General features: G+C 41.7%; 1 protein-coding gene across 1 annotated transcript in view; it reads right to left on the bottom strand.

Annotated features, from left to right (window-relative positions):
* Positions 1 to 2,486: 2,486 nt before the first annotated feature.
* Positions 2,487 to 27,162, bottom strand: part of gpc1a (glypican 1a) — a gene marked incomplete at both ends in the record, with an annotated part of 59,447 nt that continues 34,771 nt past the window's right edge. Inside the window, 9 exons of the mRNA XM_083887748.1 lie at positions 2,487 to 2,665; positions 3,889 to 4,064; positions 5,982 to 6,112; positions 7,010 to 7,147; positions 7,728 to 7,858; positions 9,747 to 9,912; positions 14,293 to 14,466; positions 14,725 to 14,942; positions 17,415 to 17,573. Of these exons, the coding sequence (XP_083743874.1) occupies positions 2,487 to 2,665; positions 3,889 to 4,064; positions 5,982 to 6,112; positions 7,010 to 7,147; positions 7,728 to 7,858; positions 9,747 to 9,912; positions 14,293 to 14,466; positions 14,725 to 14,942; positions 17,415 to 17,573 (1,472 nt within the window). The remainder of the gene's footprint in view (positions 2,666 to 3,888; positions 4,065 to 5,981; positions 6,113 to 7,009; positions 7,148 to 7,727; positions 7,859 to 9,746; positions 9,913 to 14,292; positions 14,467 to 14,724; positions 14,943 to 17,414; positions 17,574 to 27,162) is intronic.

Here is a 27,162-nt window from a genome sequence, read left to right as displayed (position 1 = left end):
AATCATCGACTTGACAATCGCTGCCTCACGTTTCAGGAGAAACCTCACTTCGAGTCGCTTCAAACGAACACAGAGTATAGTTGAGTCTCTCAAAACTTCTGCATTGTTCAAAAACTTGTGGTGAACTCTTTGTGACTCTCTCTCTCTCTGTCTGTGTGTGTCTGTGCTTCCTGCCTCGGTTTCATTCTGTTGTATCAGATGTGCAGCATCAGCGTCAGGAAAATAAATCATTCATTAACTGCAAACTGGTGCAATATTGTCATACACACACACACACACACACACACACACACACACACACACACACACAATACATGGCCTTGTTTTCTCCAGCAGGGTCAGATGAGGCTCGTCAGCTCCTGTTTTTTAAGAGCTTTACATTTATTTATAGTTGAAGTGCTTGTGGTGAGATGGCTGCTTTCATAGAAAAGTAAGTGCTGTAGACGTGACATGTTCTGATTTGCAAGAGATGCTGTATTTAAGAGTGTGTGTCGTACAAATGGAAGAGACATTCCTTGTCACATATATTATATTTTTCCTTTCAAGTTTAAGTTTAAAGCCCCTTTTCCACCTATGTTCCCAGCTCGGCACGGCACGGCACGGCACGGTTTAGGTTGGTTTTCCACTAGAAAATAGTACCTACTCAGCGTGGGCCGAGTCATCGCTGCACAGCTGCACGAAACTGCCGTGACTTCGTTTTACACGTGACTTGTAAAGCAGTTGTTTTCGATATAAATGAATCATTAGAATCAGTTAATTAAAATATTTGTTCAGTACTTCCTCTGAAGTAAATAGCAGCAGGGTTTGTGATGCCATGATCAAGATCAACTGCTGCTAAATACACCAGACTCTATTAAATATTGAGATTTTAGATTACCAGATTTCCCTGGTAATTGTTGGGAGATTAACCCACATTTTTAAGGATTGTTAAGTCTTTTTTAACTGATCCACAGTTCAGCATTGTTTGGCTTGATTCTCGTGTCGGACGTCTCTACCTGTGATGGTTCTCTGACCAATCGGTGGCCCGGCAGTCTGGCGACATCACGCATAGCAATCGCCTCAGTTTGCTGGGAACCTCGCCAGAGCAGGTACTAAAAAAAGTACCATATACCAGGTACTATGCTCGTGGAAACGCAAAATAACCGTGCTGAGCCGAGGTGGTGGAAACACGGCATAAGTTTTTAATCTCAGCAGAAACAACACAGTGTTATTATTGATCTTTTCATTCGACCCCGCAGGTCAGAATAACTTCATGTTGTCAAACTGTTGAGCTATTTCTTTAATAGATGCAAATGAACAATCAACAAATTGTCCAATGGGCGAAATCCACTGCAACAATCAAACAGAGTTTAATGAACAGGAATGTGAGGCTTGATACACTTATGAATCGAAATCAGATTAATACACAACTCCAGTGTGTGTGTGTGTGTGTGTGTGTGTGTGTGTGTGTGTGTGCAAGAGATCTGCCATCTGACGGGGGGAAAAAAAACGCAGAAATGCTGAAAAAGTGATATATTACCAGGCGAATGTGCACATGTTATCAATACTCTGCAAACGACTTGTATTGTATGTACAAAAACTGTTTCTCTTCAGACATGATTCACTGACAAAAGCCGGTTGTGACAAATGTTTGCTCTTCTTCAGCAGTCTCACTCCGCGAGATTGTGTCGGTGCTTTTTCTTTACAAAATGGGGACAAATCGTTACAATCGCTTGCTCTTTCTTCTTTTAAATGGTCCGGTTTTACGGTGAAAGTGAGGTAAAAATCTTGTTCCAAGATTTCAACAGTGTGATCGTTTCTGTGGAACATGTCAAAACGGATCTGTTGAGGCCAACACACACCGAAACATCTGGACAACTACATCACAGGTTATGGGGAAAACTCTTTGCCAGCAGGTTATTATTATACTGTACATTCATGGTTGAATATGGTGCCAGTCTTCTTCTTCTTTTTTTTTTGCTAATGTACACAGACATTTACAGCTTACACAATGTTTGTTATAAAGACAACCTCCAGTTATAAAACCAAAAGTGAATAATCCATGTAAAAAGTGTGAATGAATGAATGAATGCACCACATTATCGGGGGCACTAACATTTCCCCGATGAACTGCTCACCGGAGCGAAATGAACCTGATTAAAAAGTCAAACAATCACCAGCTATGATCCTCTTCATCTTCATCTGTCCTCCTCTTCTTTTTCCCATATTATTCATCCACTGAAACCAGCTCAAGAAACTGAATCGCACTGAAACTAAGACACAGCAAAACCGAGCAAAACAAAACAAAGAATATTGTCACTGTCAATTTCCTTTTGCTCCTCAGGGCCATTTACTCCCCAAAAGTGTCATTTTAACACTCTCTTTTTTTCCTCTTTTTTTTTTGGCAAAGTAACTTTCCAATCTTCTCCCCACCAAAAACCCCACGGTTCAGCCCTGCTGTAGATTTTTGGAGTTTGACTGGAGGCGGCAGCAGTGGCGGCGCTCTATCATCGCTGAAGCAGCAGGATGAGCAACGGGAGCAGGAGAAGAGAGCCACAGAGCCGGGTCGGAGACGTGGCCGCTGCGCTTCTGACTCGGTTGTTGTCTGGTGGGTACAATCCCGGTCTGGCATGAGGACACTGTCCACCGGCACACATCCCGCTCCCTGAGCCGCTGATGTCGTCACCTGGTGAGGTGAGAAGAGACGGACAGGAAATTAGGGGCCGACTCCAATTCCTATCTTAACCCTCAATCTTAACTGGCCCTCAAAACCAAGTGTTGAGGGTTATTTTGTCACTTAGAAATGGGACACCCCCTTAAATGCAGATACGTCTTCAGACTGTAGGGGGCAGAATAACGCGAAAGCTGCGTCCAGTCTGTCAACTCCAAAAAAGAAGAAGAAGAACACATTTAGGTCACGATTATTTATTACGATCCGCTTGTCAGTCAAGTTATTAGGTTGTCAGTGAGTTATAAATAAATAACTAAATAAATAAATGTTAAGCAACAATGATGCCAGCAATCGATAAAATGGGCCTAAACTAAGATAAATCTATTAACAAAGAAAATACTTAATTTGTAGCGTACTCGTTTCGCTGCTTTCGGCGCCATCTTTGTTATGTGAAAACACGCGATGCATTCTGGGTAGCCCTTGCTCCCAAGGGTGGTCTCGGAAAATCTCAATATTGAGGGCGATACAGCCCTTAAACTTGGCCCTCAACTTAATTTTTCTGAGAATCGGGACAGCACTTGCACTAGAGGGAGCGCGCATTTTTGAGATTGAGGGTTAAGCAAGGAATTGGAATTCACCCTAGAAGTAATTAGAAGTATATATATGTATATATATATATATATATATATATATAATTGTTTTTTGCTGGAAGACAACGCCTTCATTCATTCTCAGTTTTCGCTTTATAAGTAGTACTTAGTGAGAAATTACTCAATGAGCACCTTAACCTTCATTTATCAATTTAAGATGATTTAAGGTTAATGGTCATTTTTCTCCACTCAAATCTTTTGTTCTGCGATAATCCTCCATTGCACTGCACACAGGAAGTGATTTGTTTAACTTTGAGATAAACGGAGGCAGCAGCAAAACACTTGTGCTCGTCAAAGGCTGTAAACAGGTTTGGAGTTTGACTGAAAACACAAAGGAGCGCCCAAAAAAACTTTGACAGCTCAAAAAACCCCACTGTCGTTCAGCAGTTTGATGAAATTAATTCCTCTAATGTTGCCTGACGGAGCCCTTTCTGATGAAGGATGCGGCGTATCAATAATGTCTAATCGTTTCAGTTCATGGAGATCAAAGAGGCAGAATAATAACATCAACAACAACACTGCAGCGTTATATACCATCATATTGTGGTTGTGTGAGACTTGTAAAATGGAGACAAAAAAAGGACTCACTGGCATCCTGGAAGTCCACGTCGTTACCATCCATTGCGTTTTTCAGCCTGTTGCTCATAATTTTGAGCTGCATGATCTGCTGCCGAATCGTCATGTCTGGCTTTGTGATGTCGAGCTCCACTTCTGGGTTGTTTATCTGATTAGCCAAGCCGTCACCCATCACCTCTGGAAGATATCTGTTTGGAGGAGAAGGGAGTGGAGGGGGGGGGACATTTAAGTGTAGGTGTAAGTGAGACGAGCTGTTCAATGAGATATGAAGGAGGGCAGAAGCATTTGATTTAACCAAGTGAAGTCCCTTTAAAATCAAGAACACACGTCATCATAATTACAAACGATTACAAACAAAAATAGACAATAATTTAAGAGGAGAAAAACAAATACAAAGTGCAGTTGAGATCACAGTAACAATTTAAAAAAGCTTTGAGGGTAAACAGTTAAGATATAATCTAACCTGATTATTTTCATCATCAATTAATCTGTCGATTATTTTCTCAATTCATTGAGTATTTGCCTGGTCCATAAAATGTCAGAAAATGTCAAACCTGGAAATGATGATTCTCAAATGTCACAAACCAAAATGATTCAGTTTTAATGATTTCTTTGTTTAACATTTAGCATTTAAGAAGCTGAAATCAATCAGAAATCTTGTTTTAATCATGAAAAGGTTTCAAAGCGATGAATCCATTAACAAACGATTAACTTAGCAATTGTTTCAGCTTTAAATTTATTCTCATCAAACAGTCTTCAAATACTGTATATATGATATACCTTGATGACAGTAGAAAAACTCACATGTACAGTATGTTGAGTTTGTGTTCAAACTAATTGTCACTTTGAAAGCTACAACTTGGTTTGACAAATTATGTTTGTCATATTCTTACACAATATTTTGTAGGCTAATATTGTTTTTCTATTTGAACACAATGTAACTTAAAGTAGACATACAGTATTAGTCTTACTTAACCTAACCACTACAATCACAGATTAACTACTTTATAACCTTTTGAACAAATGAAAAAATGCTCCTAAAATATCCTCATTTCAAGCTCCTGGTCCTATAAATAAACACAAAACCATTTGCCCAGAGAAGGGACTTGTTTATGTTTTTGAAAGTACTTAAAATATTAAATAGATATCAATTTAAACTCCATCCTTCAAGCCTATACTTCCATATTCCACTCCAGGAGAATTTAGTGGGGGGTAGTAACTCGTGAGACATTTATTGAGCTCTCTGGTGATCCACTAGGTGTCGCTATGGATTTCCAAACAGTTCATCACAGTAATAATTCTGTCTCTCTGCCACACCGGCACACACACACACACACACACACACATTTCATATTTCCTTAATCTGTCACACACAGTCAGCGACTCATCTATATTTCATGGCTCTACACACTCATAATTCTACACACACACACACACACACACACACGCACACACACACACACACACACACACACACCATATTTCATGCCTTTTCACTGTCATTTGTGGTGTGTTCTGCTCAGGATGAATATAATCACTTGGCTGTAATCCAAGCACTTTCAAGGGTGTGAGGTGTGCGTGCATGTGTGTGTGTGTGTGTGTGTGTGTGTGTGTGTGTGTGTGTGTGTGTGCGTGCTCAGAGGGGGTGGATAACACGGATGCATATCAACATGGCATCAAATTGTTCTGTAATCCATTTATACACAGATTAAGGCTGAAGCAAACAATAGAGGCTTGTGTGTGTGGCCCTGAATGATTTGCACTGTGGGATGTGAATTTCTCATGAGGGAGAAAATATCACTTCAAGGCTTCCGAATACATTTATGCACACACAACAATGTTCATCTTCTCCAAAAAAGAGGCTTTTTGAAACAAAGGATACAAAACAATGTATTGCTTTGATTCTCTGTTATAGCTCTTTTGAAATGTCCATGTAAATGTAAGGACTTCTTCACAGGCAGCAGGAATTTACGTGTGTTTCGCAAAATCCCAATCCAAAACCGAAACAAATGTTATGAATAAAGTGAGTGAGATATAGAGGTGAATTTAAACCCGGTTCACCCCAGAAACAGAGGCGCAAACTTCTCAGGCCGTTTCTTCCTCACCTGGCTTTGGTAATGCCGTTCCAGCATTTGTCCTGAGTGGCGCCTCCTGCTGCCATTTTGCTGCAAAGTGCCATGGGAAGCTGAATCCAGTACTGTCTCATCTCTCTTAGTTTACTGGAGAGGTCTGATACCTGAGAAGAAGAAGCATCCACATGTGAGAGGAAGTCTCACGTTTCGTAACTCCAATCCCAAAATCCTAGTTTGGAATTTTTAAATAATCATTTAATACAGCAGGATATAACCTGTAGAATGACCTGTAATATATGTATCCCTTTTGTCAATAATGTTTCATTATAGACAGGACATATTGACACTGTAATATCAATATCCCTCCCGTCCTCACAGGTCAGTGAGACTGAATCTTAATGATAGATGCAATGGAAAGCACACAAAGAAATGTGCACAGTCAGTCTCTCTATTCTTTTTTCCATGTAAAGAGCTCTTTAAGGCATTCTTTGCTAAAGCATCAACATGATCACTGTTGTTTTATAAGGGTTAGACCACATGTACCTGCAGTATATTAAATTAATGTCAACTCTGCATCTACATTAGCTTCTTGTCCTTGCACTTACGGCTGCAACTATTATTTTTTATAATCAATTATTATTTGTTGATTATTTTCTTGTTTGGTCAAGTAATCGTTTGGTCCAGAAAATGTCAGATAATGTTGAAAAAAATGTTGACATTTGTGTTGTTGACGACTCAGTTTGAATGATTTCTTGTTATATGGAGCAAAGAAACCGTGTACTGAATTAACACGATTAATTCAGTAATCGATTAATTGAGTGATTATTTCAGCCCTAGCGTAGATGTACATCTTCCTGTACATTACTATTCAACTGCATCTGTATAATAACCTGGGATAGCATAATAATAAACAAAGAATTTAGACTGTAATCATCACACAGAATTATCTCAAAGGTACGACTCACTAATTCTGAACTTAAACAGTTACATTTTAAAGAGAATCTCATAACCTCACGGTGCCTTTACCCTTTGCACAGCATTGTTATTGTGCAAGTACAAACCTGCATCTCCAGTCTGAGTCCAGCAGTTGGGGACGGTTTGTACTGTGACGCCGTCAGCGAGCCGCTATTCCTCTTTGGCTCGTTGAGGGCGGGGCTTCCTGTCCCCGGTTCACCTGGACGTCCACACGTTTGGTACACCTGCACACATAAACACAGTTCAACACACACGTATTGGAGGCTCCTCTGCAGAGCTACAACAAACCACTAGATGTCACTATAGACACGTGTCTCAGTGAGAAAAAAAGGCTGTCTGCATTTCTAAGCAGCCAAAAACTGAACATAATGTATGACGAAGGTTGCTTATGGATGTACAGTACATAGAGTTAAGGGATGTCTGATACATTTAAGGAGCCTGACAACTTTACACTGCTGCCTAGTTTGAAGTGAATGATATAGAAAGGTAAAGAAGATTAGAGCTGAGAGGTTGAACCTGTATCCTGAAGGTAAGCACTTTTTAAGACTAGTAATTATGTCTTTGAATGAGTTAGCATGAAACGAAATGATCTTTGACCCGTGAATCAAATTCGGTCAACAAATTGCTGCTGGCAGGTGTGATAAAATAATTTAGTGGGCGCAGGATTGTGGACATAAGCCTGAGCTGGCATTTACCGCACATCAAATGCTTCCAGGGGAAAATGAGCTCGCGATCGCATACACACTCGGAATAAGTAATGAGACAAAGTGAGACGGTGACTTGACTTGACTTCGGGTGTCTTACTTTTGCTGTGAAAGCGTCCATATTCTCCTGCTGGAAGTGAACAGCCTCATAGATCCGTGCAGGGATGGAGTGGAGAACCACGTCGAGACTAGGCTCCATGCTGAAGCTGGCCACCACCTGGATCATGGTGTCTGAACAAAGGGACAGTGAGAAAAAAAAGGATATTTATCCATTTTCTACCGCTTAATTCTTGCACATGGGGGTCACAGTGGAGGCAATGTGCCAATCTCAGCTGACATAGGGCGATAGGTGGGGTTCAGTTCACCCCGGACAGATCGCCAGTCCGTCAGAGGGACATAGAGACAAACAACCATCCACTCACACTCGCTGTCAAACTCATTTTGGTTCAGCACTGTTTGATCTCAAGTGGGCCTAACCAGTAAAATAAAAGCATCAAAAGCTACAAACAAGAGCTCAAAAAGTGTCCAAAATCCCCAAATCTGCATGTTTTTGGACTGTGGGAATTCATGTCCAACCAAAAATATCTTCAATAGTTGAGTTGTAAAGTAGTAGCTGTAATTTTATCTTTAAATTTACACTCATGCAGCCTGATGAGCCTCATGCAAGAACATTTTCACTCTTCTCTGAGAGTTGTGTGCATACACATCTGGATCATCTGATAACAATAATAATACAAGCGCTGCTGTAAATTCGCCAAAAAACGCCTCCGTTTTCGCCTTCAATCCAAAATGGCGGCCTTCCTGTAGGTTTCACAGAAAACTTGTGATTGACTTTTGCCCATGGCACAACCTAATGAACGTGTGTACCAAGTTTCGTTCATCTACGTTATACCCGACAGGAGTTGACCTAGTAGCACTTTTTTGCGTCAGTCTGTAGCCCCGCCCACTTCCATTTTTTGACGCACATTCCCCGAACCACTTTCGTTCGATTCGATTTAAGCCAGGTCTGATGTTGTCCCAAATTTTTGTGAGGTTTAGGATACGTTTAGGCCTTCAAAAAAGCACATTCCTCGTGTGAAGAATAATAATAATAATAATAATAATAATAATAATAATAACTCTTTCAATTACAATAGGGTTCTTGCACAGTCGTGCTCGAACCCTAATTAGTTAATTTATAAACTACCCAAAGACACTTTACAGTGACACACATAAACTTGGTCCAGTGCGGTGTAGAGAGAGGAGTTTGAATCTGATAAACAGGTGTTGCAGAACTCTGTGAGATGGAGTGTGGTGGTGTAGCAGGTCAGTGAGGTAGGAGGGGGGGGGGGGGGGGGCAGATTGTGAAGGGTCATTTGTGTGAGGAGGTAGACTTTAAATTGGCTGGAGTTGTGGGATGCTGGAGCCGGTGGAGGTTCTGGATGACAGGGGTGATTTGAGCTCAGGAGCAGGTGTGGGTGAGCAGAAGGGCGAGCGGCAGAGTTCTGAACACGCGTTGGGAGTTTATGGAGGATTTTGGATGATGAGGCGTGGAGAAAGCCATTGCAATAATCGAAATCAAGATGCAATGAATGCATGGTACTATGGAGGTGGTGATGTTATTAAAATAGATACCACCAATGCCACTCAGAATGAGAAATCCTAACCAAAATGTAGAAAAAAGACCTTATGAAATATGTACAATTAGTTGTATATGAGTTGTGTTGTGACGGAAACAAAGAGGGAAGGTGAGGAACAGATAAAAACAGATAAAAGCATTAAAACCCTGATGTATTAATAACAATTAGACTAAGCTGAAATATGCCAAAATAAGTAAATCAAGACATGATTATGATACATGGCATAGGATATACTCTACATAGATGAATGCATTACAGTGATTACATTTCTTTTTGCCTCCTTATGGATGAAGACGGTTTGCTATGACAGATCTCTTCACTCACACCTAAGGGAAAAATCTCGGTGGGTCTTAAATCATTCATACAAACCACATAGGACCAAAATCTGCTCATAAAAGTGTTTCATAGATGAGGTGAAATGTTCCAGGGATTCACTCACACTAATGACATCTAAATTCACTCCACCGAGTCATTAATTCACTGACTCAGTGGTTTCGTACCTATTAGGTTTTGCCACTCTGGGTCCAGGTCGGCTTGGTTGGCCAGGCATCCCTTCATGACGTTGGAGCAGTAGTTGGAGCAGGGCTTGACTGAGGCCAGGCTGCGGCAGTGAGGGCAGTAAACCAGCTTCATCAGGGCCTTCGAACACTCTGGACTCAGACTGACCTGGTGGATTCAGACAGGACAGTAAGCAGTGTACTCACTGATCATTGCAGGGTCATTTACCAGTTATCACATCCATATGAAATGCAGTTCTGTCTTTATTCCAATTTTTGCTCTGTAACATGAAGTTATTTTTCTTTTACAATGAGGAATTCCCCATCATTACAACGCATGATAGATTGTATATGGAAATTACAATGAGCGTATTCTTCTGGTTTCAATATGAGCTCCCGTTATGAAGCCTTGAGATTTGGGATGTCAGTTTTTGCTACCACGCTCATATTGGACATTACCAGCTGTCAATCACACTGGTTTAATTATTATTATTTCATTTCCTCTAAATGGGGGAACATGATTTAGAAAATTGACATAGTTTCCTATTAAAGAGGAGGTAAAACTAGCGATTGAGACCATTAACTACTCAGAAAATGAATGGTTTTTAAAGCCCTCTTCCGCGTGAGGTGACAGACTCCCCCCTCTCTATATTAGAATCTCCCAGAAACCTAGAGACTTTTAAAATCCTCCCTTAATCCTAGAACACTATCGCTCAAATTCAAAACACCATCACTAATGCCGGAGGATTTTTTACCTGAGATAATTCACCCAATAAAAAGTACTTGACATCAAAATATATCAAAACATGACAATACATGACAAATTTGAGTAGTGTTCTTTTATTTTAAACAGTGTCATGTCAAACAAAATGACATAAAAGCATCATGAGGGGACCATATAAAAATGCTACAAAGTTACTGGAAAATTAGGAATTTGGGATCAAAAAATATATATATAATAATAATAATAATGAAGATGAAAACTTGGTTTTTGGTCCACCCATTCCTGGGATATCTGAGACTTCCCTGGTGAAGGCTCAGTGTCATTGGCACACAAATAGCTGCAGGATATGGAGTTAAATCCACTTCTTCTCTCCATATTATTCTCTTTATGTATTTACGGATTTTTGAACATAACCTGTGGCCCCTTCTGTACAGCACTCTGGTTTTCATTTAAATTCAACGCAACAAATGTAAATACAATTAGACTTGCCACTTTCCTGTAAATGCTCCCTGGATTAACCAACACAGTTTAGGTAACTGCCCGCCTTATGAAAGCAAGACTCTGAATAACATTTGAAACTAGTGAGCCCTGTTTGACTCTAGATCTAAGAACCAGAATCATAGACGACGGCATTGTGAAATTATAGGTGACACAGCCTGAAGACAAGGGCGGTGATGGCCCCTCTTGTCAGGCTTTAAACAGTCCACGGTTTCAGTTACACCTTCGGCTTCTGATCATGTGCTCGAGTCATGAAAGGTGTCCGTTTCCACAGTGGAGTTATTTTACCAGCAACCACTGACGGATCTGATTGAAGTTTACTCCACAATAAGGGTGTGTTTTGTACGTTTGTTCAACCGTATTTAAAAAACCCTCTGGATGCATTTACTCTACGTGCAAATATTCAAGTCACTCAGCAGACGGTCGAAAACTTTCCAGAGTCACAGAATGAATTACTGTCAACATCGAGTTGGCGTCAATTTGTCAATATGTCGTTGGAACATTATCGTTGTGTAGAAATTTGATTTAAGCGCTGATCAATTCAAAATGTCTGTGCTCATAAGAATAATGCAGCTCTGACAAAAATCAATGCAGAGCTGATGGATTACACCAAGTGTTTTCAGAGCGGGGGTGGTGGGGCCTCAGCAGGGAGAGTCTGTAAACAGTTTCAGGAGGATCAGAAAATGGAAGTTATTGCATTAGAGATCACGTACAATAGTGTAGATGTGGGGGATTTGTTTAAAGAGACAGTTTGGAGATACAGTACATTACACTTTTCCAGACACTAAAAAATGCTATTTACCTGCAAGAAGGTTTTGTTTTTGGTCAGGTTTGTTAGTCGGTCTGTCTACGAACAACATACCTCAAACATTTAAGGAGGGATTTGGATGGGAATTATCTGGGAATGTACGTAGGTTATGGCTCAAGGGTTAGAAATCAGCCATTTCAGATCACTGCGAACGAAATAACCACCGCGATGAATTGGGAAGAGGCCAGAGTCATTCACGCAAAAGAAAAAACGATACCAACAGAGGCAGTGGAGATAAGGCAATGAACCGGGATGAGGGCGCGTACATGCTGTCACCTGGAGCGCCGTCCTGTGGTAACAACCGGACAGCTGGAGGCGTGGTTGACCCGTCAAATCTGACAGGAAGATCACGCCTCAGCTGAGCAGCTAACATCACCATCTAATGTCAAGTTAACAAGGTAAAGGACAAACTAACTACTGTGTAAAAAAGCAAACCAAAAAACTACATTTAATCTGTGGACATAATGAACTTTCACAACTTTTATTGAATTGTGGTGGTGATTCGGCTACAGTGTCAGGATTTAGAGTGCATCAACACTGTGGTGTCTTTAGTTTAGTTGTTTTTGTTTTCTGAGGTTATGTTAAACAGCAATAGAAGCGTCTATGATGTCATCATGATGATCACATAGGCATCCAAAAACTAGTACACAATTCAACCGCATTTCTCTTGTCCAGGTGCCGATTGAAACCCAAGTCACACCATCAAGTGCGTCATTATTACGGTTACATCGTTCTTGTCAATAAAGATGTTATATTTAGGGATGCACCAATAATTCGGCAGTCGAAACACAGCTACAACGCGGTGGAACAGCACCTGTTAAACGCTGGAAAGTCTCTGCACAAAAGTGAAACTTGGCTGCGTGCGGCACAGATTATGAACTCCCCACGACATTCACTTCGCACCAGAGAACATTCTCTCTTTGACCAGTTAACTAAAGACATCAGCTCATCTGATGCATCTATTATTCCCGTAATTGCAGCGTTAAAGCGTCTTCTTTCACAAAGATTAAGACCACGGAGTGAAAACGATAAAAAGTGCGCTCTGCTCTTCAGAGTCTGTGACCACGTTTTACTCAGATCACCTGCACTTCATCGAGACTGTACTCCATCCTCGTCATAAAGATCATTATTTTTATATGGGGATAAAACACATAGAGAAATGATCCAGTCTGCTTTAGATATGAAATGAGCGCTTGGAGACGCAGAGGAGCGACGAACGGTGCAGGAGAGGGAGAAGGAAACAGCGCAGGGGCGGTGCGCAGAAATAAAAGGGCCGTTTGTCTGCACCAGATGAGGCAGATGAGGGGGCACTACCACTTTTATATTTATGTTGCTTTATCTTACTTTTAAATGAGTAGCAAAGTATTAAAGTAAAAAATCGTTGCATAGATAATCAGTTTAGAATCAAATCGTTGACCTCTGAATCGTAATCGAATCGAATCGTGAGGTGCCAAGAGATTCCCACCCCTACTTTACATTACGCTTTTCGCGACAGCGGGACTGGCGATAGCGGGAACCCCGTGTAAGAGAATTCCCGATGACGTAGTCCCGCTGTCTTAAAATTTTTTCCCGACAACTGCGAAGTGGTCGCCCGACAACTCAGCGGGAGTCCCCGACAACTTCAAAGTGCGTATAAAGAGAACGCGTCGGGCTTGCGACAGCGGGAGGTCAGGGTTTAGCATATTAGCATATACCAAAAAAAAAAGGTGGGGGTGAAGGAGGGCGCTGGATGCTGTACGTGGAGCACCTCCGAAACCAAGTGCCTGATCAGTATCTGGTCGGAGGATGAGATCCAGAAGAAGCTGGAGTCATCCAGGAACAAGATGGCCTACGTAAAAATGCAACAGCGGATGCGGGAGGCCGGCTACGATCGTACAGTTGAGCAAGTAAAGAGGAAAGTTGTAAGCGCTGCGGGTGTCCTGCCCGATTTACGGGCGGTGTGTCTACAGACGTCACGACACAGCGTCCCGACAGCGGGAAATTTTGCCGCTGCCGCGAAAAGCGTAATGTAAAGTGGGCCTAAGAATAGAACATAACTGTAAAGAAGCACAAACAGTAATTGTAGGATTCTTGTGAAGCTTAAAAACAAAGAAAGGACGGAACAAAAAATCTTGTTGAAACAAGTCGAGCAAATAAATACAGTAAAAAAAACATTATCACACCCATAATTTGACAACGACATGGTCATCCCTCTGAAAGGGAGCTTTGTTCTGATGGCAGAGTGTGACACGACATTTCTGAAGATCTTTGTTTTCCTTGTTTTTTCCAGGGTGGAGACATTTTTTCCTGACAGTTGGGGTGTGACGCCAATGCATCCATCATATCTGCTGTCTGGTGAGTCAGCCAAGCACAAACTCGCGAAGAGAGATGATGCTCTCTCACTGCAAAAGCAACGCTCAATCTCAAACTCTCAGTATCCCTCTCTCTCTCTCTCTCTCTCTCTCTCTCTTCCTGGTATGTTATCCTACACACACATGCCGCTCACACGTGCACACACACCTGCGCACACACAAGCTCACCTGCGACACCTTCCTGACCACCTCTCCGCTCACGATCAGCCCTTGGACGAATGACCGTGCTGTCACAAAAGCCCGGATCACCTTCACCTTCATGTCCCGAGGGATGTCTCCAAATGGCCGCAGCGTCTCTTGTTGCTTAGCAACGCATTCAAGGTAGTCCTCCGATAGGCTGACCTGACAATGACAGACGTGACAGTGGCAGACATCATTTAGGACGAGTACAAAACATCTTTTCCCACAAGTCAGTGAGAGCAATAAAAGACGAAAATTGCATCTAAATGTGCGTTTAAGGCTGTTTCCAAAGGACAGAACAAGAACTAGTTTAGAAAAATCCTTCAAGGGCATCATTGAAATGTCATGTATCATCATTGTGATTTCAACTTTTGATGTTGCGATGTACATTTCTGGGTCAATCTCCCCGTCCGTACTCACCTCTGGTGGAGCAGAGGATTTAAACGAGCGCTCCAACAAGCGGGACCAGAACTCCGACAGGGTCTCGTCCAGGTTCAGAGCGGAGCCTCTGTAGTACTGCCGCAGGTCGGTGTACAGGTCCCCGTACAGACGGGTGTTCTGAGAGTACAGGGGGCCGAGAGGGGACAGCACCTCCTGGAGGGAGCGCTCGGAATTACTGTGCAGCTCGGTGAAATAGGCTGGAGGAGGAGGAGGAGGAGGAGGAGGAGGACGGAGAGAAAGAAGGAAGACAGACAAAGGGAGGAAAGATAGATGGAGAATTTACATGTAAAACACAGTTTCATGCTGTTCACAGCTGCCTATTTGTAAATGAACGTGTGTAAACGTTAATTGTAAGCAAATGACAGATTATGCGATTAATCGATTAATTAAATTAATCGTCAACTATTTTGATAATTGATCCCAGTCATTAAGCAGTTTGATGGGATATACATTTGTCTTGCCCCCACCTGCCCTGTGCTGCTGGTGTATACACACATGTACTCCTTCACTCTACATAAATTACAAACTGCAGCTTTAAATATTCCAGTGCTCACTCTACTTTTACCTCTATTTTGGTCTTCACCAACCTGTGAGAAAATGATCATGCACTCTTTAAATGATTAAATGTACAGGAACTGAATTGACTGAAACAGCTGCCTGCCACTGCAGTTAATGTCATAAAAAATGTTGGAACAACCTGCAGAGAGAGAAAGAGCAACGATCACGCACATTCATCTCACACAGACATTCCAGCCATTATATAATAGTTTATATAAAAATATTCAGCTTTACTCTATATGTAATTTTGTTTTAGATGCTATCCAATGAGGAGCAATACATATGTACATAAATAAACACTGTAGCTCCTGCACAGCTCAATAGAAGATGAGTTACAACACATCTTATTTATTCAAAATCAAAAGTTTTTTGTTGTTGTGTTTTTTTTTTTTTTTAATTCTCTGATGCCACAGTGATTCAAAGTGAGAATAAGGGAGTCAGTAAGTGTCTCTGCTCTATATTGGTCTTGGCTTTTTTCTCCTTCTTCAAAGGCGGTGGACCCTTGCCAGGCTGTTCTAACCACAAGCAGATGGACGGCCACATTATTGCTGCTGAGGTGGCCTGCTGCCTCCAGACTAATAATACTGTCCTCCTCCTCTTCTGACTCCTCCTCCTCCTCCTCCACCCAAAGCTCTTGGTTTCTCTTCGTTCTGTATTTTCTGACTGGATTCACAGTTTCCTCTCTGTACTAATGGCACATTTCTCACTTGCTTGTATTTGTCCGTCTCCCCGTCGCTATCGGTGGCACTTCTCACTCGATACGTCGTTTTCCCTACTCCCTCCATCCCTCTCTTGCCTCTGGTGTGCAGTGATCTGCAGACTCGGCTCCACAATGGGTCAACAGCTCATTAGCTGAACCCGCCACTGCCCCAGGGGGACACCCCTCTGTCTGTGTGTGTGTGTGGGCGTGTGGGTGTGTGTGTGTGTGTGTGTGTGTGTTTTTACGCAAGTATGTGTGCACCCCTTTGAGATCGGGGGATCGGCTTATCACATTTCATTGTGTCTGGCTGACTCCATTCTCATTATAACACCCAGGCAGGGGTCTCCCTGATGCACAGGACACACGCACACATCCTCCTCCACACACACACACACATTCTTGTACTTGCTGCATACTGAGGACTGGGTTGCTGGCAAAGTAGGGACCATCATTTCCACTTTATAAATCAACATAATTACAAATATCTACAAAGAACTACTTGTTGCAGTACCATAAAATGTCTGCAGGTGGAGCCCCAGAGCAAAAATAATTTTTTTTTCGATTTTTAATTTTTGGTCCAAAATTTGACAAAAACATCATACATCAACAAAAATGTTTAGTTCAAAATTTGACAAAAACGTCATGCTATACTATGTTGTCCAAAATTTAAAAAAAAAATTTGACCCAAAATTTAAAAAAAAATTGACCCAAAATTTGAAAAAAGAATTTGACCCAACATTTGCAAAAAAAAATTGACCCAAAATTAGAATTATTTTTTTTACCAAAATTAGAAAAAAAAATTTGACCCAAAATTTGAAAAAAAAATTTGACCCAAAATTTGAAAAAAAAAATTGACCCAAAATCTAAAAAAAAAAAATTTGACCCAAAATTTTTGGCCAAAAATTTGACAAAAACGTCCTGTCGTCCAAAATTAGATTTTTTTTTTTTTTTTGACAAATTGAGTATAGTATGTTATAGCAACCTAAGGGAGTGATTTCAATGAAAACAAAGTGAGGACCGGCCAAAATGTCCTCACTCTGTAAAAAATGACCTCACTTTGTTGGTTAAAATCCCTCACTGGTCCTCAGTATGCCGCAAGTACAAGAACACACACACACACACACACACACACACACACACACACACACACACACACACACGCACGCACACACACACCCCCACACACACACACTCCATCACCACAGAAGCTGCTGTATTGAGCTTGGAGCACAGCCTGCGCTTGTACCGAACACAAACTCACAAAAACACAACATACAAATGTCAGACTCCCCCCGGGCTCGCTCGTGAAGCTTTGCTATTGAACACAGACGGTAATGAGTAAGTCATACACACACACACACACACACACACACACAAAAATCACATATCTACAAGCACAAACTCTACTTACTGTCGAAGCTCCTGTAGAGAGCATTGAACGCAGCCTGCAGCGACCTGCCAGCCTCTCGGATCAGCCCCTCCGTCTCTCGGGCGGTCAGACCGGCCAGACTCTCCTCCATGGCGCTGGTACAGCAGGTCGGACCCTGAGGACACATCCTTAGATGTTCACCTGGTGGAAAATGGAAAGTGTCAATGATCAATTTGAGTGTACTTTATTTGATTGGATTTACATGAATTACTAATTAACCCTCACGCAGCAACGGATCTGTGCTACAGGTGCACCCATGAGTCAAAGTTATGATTCAGTTTTTATCACATTTTTAGTGGTGCCATAAAGAAGCAATAATTGTGCAGAAGGCACACAATTTAGAGTGTTTTTCTTTTCTTTTTGTTCATAAAAACGAGCCACAAATTTATACAAATTCAAATTCAGATTTTAAACATTTTGCTCAGGTGTGTTTATATATTTGGTGAAAATTCTTTTTTGATATTTGAATGAATTTGAATAGGTTGTGCTGAAAAAAAGGATATAAGTAGCTGTATGGGTTAGCACTCTTGTCTTTGCAGCAAGAAGACCCAGGTTCATGACCCAGTCAGAACAAGGGCCTTTCTACATGTTGTTTGCATGTGTTTTCTCCAGGTTCTTTGGTTTCCTCTCACAATCCAAAGACATGCAGGCAAATTGGACACTCTAAATTACACAGCCAAGGTGAAAAGGCAACAATGGTTTATGAAGCAACGTTTCCAAGAATGTCCTATTTTCTCACAAATGGAGTAGTGGACTAATGTACAGCAGAGTGCTGAAATACAATATTGCCCGATTAGTCGTTTCCGTTTTATTGTACTTCTGTTGTTTTTGTTTTTTGTTTAGGAAATTGCTTTATAGTAAACATATAATTTTTCAGTGTTTAGAACTCTTGCCTTTGCAGCAAGATGACGCGTTTAGAACAAGGGCCTTTCTGCATGCTTCCTCCCACAGTCCAAAGACATGCTGTGATGTGGGGATTAGGTGAATTGCACACTCTAAATTGACTGTTCGTGTGAGTTTGTCTCTGTGTGTCCCTGCGATGGACTGGCGACCTGTCCAGGGTGTCCCCCCGCATTTCACCCTATGTTGGCTGAGATTGGCACAGCTCCCTCCCGTGACCTTCATGTGGAGGATAAAGCCGTAGAAGATGGATGGATGGACTAATTAACAAAACCAGCGTGAACATGGGGCTTGAAAGTCTCATTACGCACCATTCTACCTCTCAAGAAATCATTGAAAAATAACCCAGAGAAAGAGAAATTGGCTTTTTTTCCAAATATGTGCATGTGTGATTAGGTTTCATTTACAGGACAGAATTGGTTGGCCTGTTGCGCAGACAACCTGCAATGATGAATGCGAATGTGTCTGACGCTGACTTCTCCGACTACCCCACAACCCGTGCCCTCATCTTTACCACGGAAATGTAAAAATAAAGAGCACAGGATGGAAAATTGCTTGTCTCTGACATGTTTTTCTGTCCTAAAGGGGGGTGAACAGGTCCATGAGGGAAATTAATGATGAAGAAATGTTCAATTTATTTGCCAGGCAGCCTAGAAATCAGTCTTCAGCTTAAGTCCCTTGACAGTTTGAGATGCCTCAAGATAATGTGTGTGTGTGTGTGTGTGTGTGTATGTGTGTGTGTTCACATCTAGGAAGGTTAAGGGTGACTAAATATCCCGCAGCAGTGTCTCTTCCTTCCTTAGCTGGTCCTGAAACAGTGCATTGTCAGGGTCTGTGTGTGTGAGTGTGTGAGTGTGTGGGTGTGAGTGTGTATGTGTGGGTTGGGGCAGAATTTGTCCACCATGGTAAGTGGAGCAGAAGAGGAGACACCATCTTCATCACTGCTCTATGAATCTTTCATTGGCACTTGCTGGTGCGTGTGTGTGTTTGTCTCTGTGTCTGTCCTTGAATTTGTTACCTTTTTAGGACCTTTTCTGGCAGAATCACTGACCTTGTCAGGCCCAGTAAGACCTCATGGAGGCAAAAAACCTGATCCTAATGAGGCCCAGCCTCATTTCTGAGGAATTATTTAGGTTTAGGGCTAAGATTTGAATTGTGGTGAGACAATTATTTCATTTTAATTAATGGATTATTCCTCTAGAGTCTAGAGATTAACACTGATGCTGTTGTTGATGTGGTCCGTTCCATTTATTGTCAGAGACTCACTGTAATTGAAATGTTTGGATGGGAATAACAACATTATAAGCCACCTATTAAAACATTACCTCAGACATGTTTTGTACTTACAAGAGAGGAATAAGCTACATAGACGAAGTCTTGGAAAGAACACTCGATCGGAACTGTGGGCTGATAGTGGGGGGAGAGGAGATGGTACAGGGTTCTAGACACTACTAGTGACAGAAGATGCTCTTGGAAGAGATGGGTTTTCAAGAGCATCTTGAAGATAGACATGGACGCCCCTGTTCTGGTAGCGATTGGTAGGTCATTCCACCAGCGTGGAACGACACATGAAAAGAGTCTGGATTGTCTTGTGCGGGGAGTTGGCACCGCCAGACGACAATCCTTGGATGAACGGAGTAGTCGAGGAGTATCATTAGCCTTCAGGAGAGCGTTTAAGTAGGTGGGAGCACATCCACGAGAGCACACATGTGCCCTTTTAGGCTGATTGAAGACCAGGCGCGCAGCCGCATTCTGGACCGAGGTGTCGTGGTTTCACAGCATAGGTCGGGAGGCCCGTTAGCAGGAAGTCGAGGCGGGAGATGACCAGAGCCTGTACTCGGAGCTGGATTAGCCTGTTGAGTTAGGTACGGTCTGATTTTTCGTATATTGAATGAGTGCAAAGCGTCACGACCAGGAAACAGAAGCATGATCTGTAAAGGTCAACTGGTCATTAATCATGACACCCACGTTTCTTGCTATCTTGGAAGGAGCCAGCGATAGGGAGTCGATACTAATGCAGATGTTATGATGTATTGTTGGTTTGGCTGGGAAGACCAGCAATTCAGTTTTGGAGAGGTTTGCGCTGGAGGTGATGGGCTTTCATCCATGACAGATACAGCTGGGTATCATCAGTATAGCAGTGATGAGAAGCTATTATTGCATTACTGATAAGAATGTTATCAGGCGTGCAAAATATACTTTTATTATCCTTTTTCCTATTGTATTTTTTTTTTATTAAATATGTATTCTTTTGATTGTTTAATGTTGTAAAGAAAGAAAAATAGTCCCTAACTTTGTGTAACGTTAAGGACAATCACCCAGCTCCAGGGCTCCACACTGAAAGCATTACATTATCATAGCAGACATCATCTTGGGTGATGTTTCTGCAGCAAACGCGACTATTGTGTTGTTGGTTTGCTCACCAACCCAGACGACACAGGGCGTTTACCACAGACTCATATGCTTTACTGCATTCCTGGGTTGCTGGGTAATGGGAACAGCTGGCATCCTGCTATAAAAATCTTAATTTACTTGGGAAAAACAGAAATGAGCACAGTGGCAACACAGTTACACATGTGCAGAATGCAAACTTGCAGACATGCAAATTTGCCAGTGGGTAACAAGATCGTGTGTCTCTTCACTTTCATCCGCGACCCTAAAGCGAGGCACCGTCTTTGAGAAAGGAAGGTGCCTTGCTCACGGGTTTAGGGGGGCGTTTGGGAAATGAAGAGGCTTTGAGGGAGAGGAGAGATAAACATTTAGATTCTATAGGTGTATTTGGCTGCTCACACAGATTTTAACCCTCAAGCTTCAGCATATATTTAGAGAAGTCCACATCCTGCAGGGATGTAACTCATGTGGACCCTCAGTGATTCATCCTCTGCTGCCTCAAGTCTCATAGACATGAGGGGAAAAAAACACAAAAGCATTCTAGAGGAACAGGCGGAAAGCAATTGTAACAGTGAGTGAGTGAGAATTAGTGGGAAATAATGACAGGTTTCCTCATGTTTGCCTGGTAATTTATTTGACAGGTTGTCTTCGCTGTGTCTCTATTAGAAGTGAAACATTTTAAATTTTTTACCGTCACAACACTTTAAAGTTGTGTGAACAGCTTTCAGCAACTAAAAAGGCTCTGTTTGGAATGAGGTTGTTTATACAAAGTGACAAACTAGGCGGGAAAAAAAAGGGACTGGGGCACTCAATAGAGAGAATACTCTTCATCAATGCTGATTGCTCAACGACCCTTGGAATAATGTGTTTCGAGTAGAGAAAAATAAAAAGTGATCAGATTGATTTGTCTTCTACATCTTCTACGTCTTTTTCTTCTTTAGCGTTTGAGGTAATGCATCTGCACCAACATTTTATGAGTTCCACCACATCATGTTAATAATTCTCTACATCCTTTTAATTAAAGGGGTAATAAGTAGTTTATAGTGCCATCTAGAGGAGAGGCTGAAATTTACAACAAAGACCTGCTGCTCCGCTCACCCCCTCCCTTCCCTGAGCGCTACGTGGTCAAATGTCGTCCTCGTCTTCTTTCTCCGTGTCAGCAGATGAGGTTCGTGAGGTGAGGGAGAGGGCGAGCTACCGCGACCGTAGCAGACGAGGCGGAGAGAGAGGAGGCGGGACTTCCGCTACATGTAAAGCGACGCTTGATTTGTTCTCTCGCGTTTGTCCTTACAGGCTCCGGTAGAAACATGGCGTCTCGCTGCTAACAGTGGCTATGCAACCGCGGTCCGCGGTCATGTTATTTTACATGACTTTTTGAAACACTACGAAAATGAAACAAAAACTATTATACAGCGACTAGACAATGCAGGAGCACATAATATGTATAAAAAAGTGGATTTTGGGTTATATAAACCCATAAATACTACATATTGTACCTTTAAAAATAATAATAATAATAATAAAAATCTTCATCAAATGAGTTGACGCAACTCTCTTTAGACCTTGTGTTTCCCAAGGACGCTCCCACGCAGCACGCAGCAAACCATAGAAGTGAACGACTTACTGCTCAAAAAAACCTGGTCATTCATTCAGCAGTTTGAAGGAGAAATGCTTCTTGCACAGGTGTACAGAGCTTTCGTATAGCTGTTGTCACGCAATCTCATCACGCAACCCTTGTTACCCAACAACCACATTCTGGCAGGAAGCTGTTTAGCCGTTTAAATCCATAGACGACGTGCTGCATAATTGGCAGCGTATATACCAGGCAATATGTCAACATGTCAGGCAACCCATCTCTTCGCCAGCTGCATTAATAAAACGTGGAAGATGAGATGGCGGATAGCTGTCGTTGCCTCGGGAAACCAAGACAATCAGGCACAATCGCCAAAAATCCCGAGAGACGGCAGTTGGATCACTACAATAAAAAAAAAGACTTAAAGTGAGTATGGAAGACAGAGCAATGGAAACTATAATTTAGTCACATGCTTTTATTGCAGTTATTAAACATTCTCCAGAGGAGTATATGAGGGAAGTTTTATCAGACAAATGAAGATGTCCGGTTACTGCAGGCCTTGAATAATATCCACTTTTCCGCTATTTCCATACTCATGTAAAACACGTCCATTTTTGCAGAGGCTTTCCCTGCCACTATGTTGGTGTAAACAAATTCATGTCAGGAACGGAGAAAGGAAGGAGAAGGAAGTAGTCGAGCCTTATATATAATCTTACCACTACGGGATCTCCCATCAAGAATTAATGAAATTATATTATGTGATATTGAATTTGCATACTTTCTGCACTGTAACCGGCCGGGTACCAAAGTAGGGCCTTTTTTTTTTTGGAACGACAACTGCTCCAGGAGTTGGTGTTCCACTGGACCGTGAACTTTGTTTATTGGGGAACATTACAAGTATTCAAAGAATCCGGTAAATAATGAACAATTTAAATTCATGGAAATTGCTCTACTGTATGCGTGGCCAAGAAATACATTGCAGTGTCATGGAAATCTGATTCCCTCTCCCTGCTACCCGACAGTTGTATACCCCTGGGGGGAAAAAAAAATCACATTATTGTCCCAAAAAACGATATAACAACCATATTGGCAATCATATTTATCACAGTGGTACATATGTTATGCGAAGTAGTCTTATGCATTGACTGCACCTGTTTTTTAAGGACATACCGAACACTATGTTGTTATGTTGACATGTTTATATGGGAAAAATCTGAAAATCTACCCTATTCAGTGCAAAAAATAATAGAACAGTACTAAGCAAAAAGAAGTTAAACAAAGTCTATAAAAAATTATATAAAATAAATACAAAAGAGGGATTTTAGAAAGGCCGGACTTATATACAGTATATACAGAACATAATGTGTGTGGAAAATGCTGCATTTATCTGGTGATATTGCACTGGACCCTTATTTATGACCCTGATATACAATTATGGCAAGTGTTAAAAATTCACAGCTCTAAAGGTGATTGGATAGAAGCTGTTTTTCACTCTATTTATCCTGGATTTGATGACTCTGTACCGCCAGTGAAAGTGAAAATGAAATAGTCCAAAAAACAAACAAAAACAGATCTCCTTTACAGCAGTTTATATAGTCCAGAAATACATTTCCTTTGTGTCAACTCTGAGTGCTCCTCAGATCAAACCTATGGCTGAAACACAGCCTCATATTAGAGCTGCAACACACTCAGCATCTCCTCTGTAATAGCTAACATCTAACCAGCAGCTCAGGTACTTGATCCAGCAAACCTCACAGCCTGTAAACTACGATTCACATGCAGGCGAGGCATAAAAGCCAGACATGGATTACATTGAGCATATTCACCTCGTTAGACTGCCCCTGAATGCTGATGAGGTACATTCCTCGATATTGATTATTTGGAAAAGCCTGATGTAAATTTATAAGGGGTAAACTCATTTCACGGTATGAAAAGGAAATATCCGAGGTTCCCACCACCCTCTCAGACCGGAGCTAAGCGCTGCATTAGAAAAGACTGCAGACACTTTTTTCTGCCGTGGGGCATTTTGCACTTAATCATTAGCGAAATCCATTTAATATGAAACTTGTTTTTTGGGTTTTGCCTTCAAATGTGTAACAGCTTACACCAGTCGCCATAGAGACCACATCAAGACCATATTGCTTCGCTATTAATTTCCTTTTCCGATCAAAAGCATCTGGCTCTCACTTTCTTCTCTGTGGTACGCCCTTCCCCTCTCTCTCTATAGACCCCCCCCCCCCACCCCTTTGCATTCCTTGTGGCAGGGCCAACATACCTGAGCCCGTCTTGACAAGTGGGGAAAACCACAGCACGTGTGTGCCATTCAGGTATACAGGTAACCTGCTCCGCACAGTGGGCCAACAGGAAGCCACCCAGCCTGGCATCAAAGAGCCAGTCAGAGACAGACAATGTGGAGGGTTATGAGGACACTTCAGAGGATGCATTATTTGTCCTTCTGTTGTTGCATCTGCAGCTTTGACTGAGACACTGAGTAGAGCTTAACTGCAACTCAAACTGTCATCAAACCAAACGAGGGCCAAACCAAATATTCTGGTTTTGGCAGCGCCCAGATTTAATCAGTCAGGACTTTGTTTACGGAGCAATTTATTTAAAATGAGTGAAGTGATCAGGTTACCCAATTTTGACACCCAAAATTAATTAATTTCTCTTGAGTGTCATTATTAGGATTCCAGTGTTATGATGCCATGTTGCTGACTTGAGTTGTTGCCACTCTCACTCGCTTTTTTGGGTCCGATCAAGTATGCACCGTTACCAATATTAGACCATTTATGAACGTATGAACAATTTCAATAAAAGTCGGAATTAAACTACTGAATTATTTCTACTGAGATCTGGTAAGTGGTCACTGTCACTGGATAAAATACCCTCTATTTTTTGAGAGGAAATACTTAAAGGGGAAGTAAGTAGTTTATAGTGCCATCTAGAGGAGAGGCTGAAATTTACAACAAAGACCTGCTGCTCTGCTCACCCCCTCCCTTCCCTGAGCGCTACGGTATCCTCAGCTGGTCAAATGTCGTCCTCGTCGTCTTTCTCCGTGTCAGCAGATGAGGTTCGTGAGGCGAGGGAGAGGGCGAGCTACCGCAGCCGTAGCAGATGAAGCGGAGAGAGAGGAGGCGGGACTTCCGCTACAAGTAAAGTGACGCTTGATTTGTTCTCTCGCGTTTGTCCTTACAGGCTCCGGTAGAAACAAGGCGTCTCGCTGCTAACAGTGGCTATGCAACCACGGCCCGCGACCATGTTATTTTACATGACTTTTTGAAACACTACGAAAATGAAACAAAGAATATTATACAGCGACTAGACAATGCAGGAGCACATAATATGTATACAAAAGTGGATTTTGGGTAATATAAACCCATAAATACTACATATTGTCCCTTTAACAGAAAAAGAACAGTGTTTATTGACACCACTTTCAATACACAGCTTCTTCTTCATCCTTTCATGAATGCAGAGCTCTACAGGCCATATTTTCCACAACAGAGCTTCTTAATTCCCATCACTCTGTCTACAGCTGGTTGTGGATAAATGTAGATGAAAATGCAGCGATTTAGGTTTATTCTTACAGTATAGAAAAAGGCTGGGGGGATCAGTGGTAGAGTGGGTCGTTCAAACCGAAAGGTTCATGATTTGATCTCCTGACCCCACTGGTCTACAGCGGAGTATGTGAAGTATCCCCGGGCAAGTGTCCGTATAACAGAGAAATTGAATAGTTTTGGTTTGTGGCCAAAATACTACATAATTTCCGTTTTATGGAACAAACGATTACTCGATGAATCATGAAACTTGTCGATAGATGTAGCAGCCCTACCCAAAACGGTCTAATGTGTCCACGATAAATCGTTTTTAAAAAATACGACCTCACATAGACAACTACACATGCTCTCATTTCTAAATGGCAGCAATTCTTCTGCATTTTATTTCATGCCGTTTCGCCGCTTCAACACATGAAGTGCCTTTACGTCACGTGATTCGGCGCCGATTGAGTGCAGCGCAGAACACAGGAGTAAGCGTGTGTTAAGGAGAAATAAATACAAAATGGATGGGAATTAAAACCCAGGCGGTAGTGACGGGAATCACACAACCACCCGCATTCGCTTTCAGCAGAGCTGTCGCTAAATACACCAGAGTCCATTATAAATGATGAGATTTTAGACTTTTACTTTGCTAATTGTTGGAGATTAAGTCTTTTTAACAGATCTACAGTGGCAACACTCAATAATAATAACAATAAGCAAATTATGCAGGGTCGAATCATGCAGCCCTAATTAAAACTGAATCATTTTGGTTTGTGGAGAATATAAGACACCATTTCCCGATTTAAAAACACTTTTTCTGACATTTTATGGACCACGATTAATCGAGAAAATGATTATGATCACAGTGATACCCATAAAAAAACCCCCAAAAAAACCATTAGAATTACCATGACATGACTGGGGATGAACTGTGTTACAGATTGACAGACAAACCACCTAATGTGGTCTTGATGTGGCCTTGATGAGGTGGATCTGGGTCAAGTAACACACATCATTTTTCTGACAGTCATGGACATAAAGCATTCCACTGGTCCTTAATCTCAAGAATAATTCAAACTCCTAAATCCTCAAAAAAAATCTCTTTGAAGTTGGGAAAAGCTGCCAAAATGTCTTCACACCCATAGAAAGACACACACACACATACATACTGCACACTTAGGTAATATTACCCTGAGGCTGCGGGTTACGTTAAAGGTTTTGCACATAAGGGATTATCTGATACACACACACACACACACACACATGCACAGAAAGCTTTAACTATGATCTCTGAAGCGGGACAAAAACACAGCCAGAATTGCAATTA

This window comes from Microchirus variegatus (genome assembly GCF_963457635.1).
Source record: "Microchirus variegatus genome assembly, chromosome: 4".
NCBI lineage: Eukaryota > Metazoa > Chordata > Actinopteri > Pleuronectiformes > Soleidae > Microchirus > Microchirus variegatus.
This window is presented reverse-complemented; position numbering and strand designations above follow the sequence as displayed.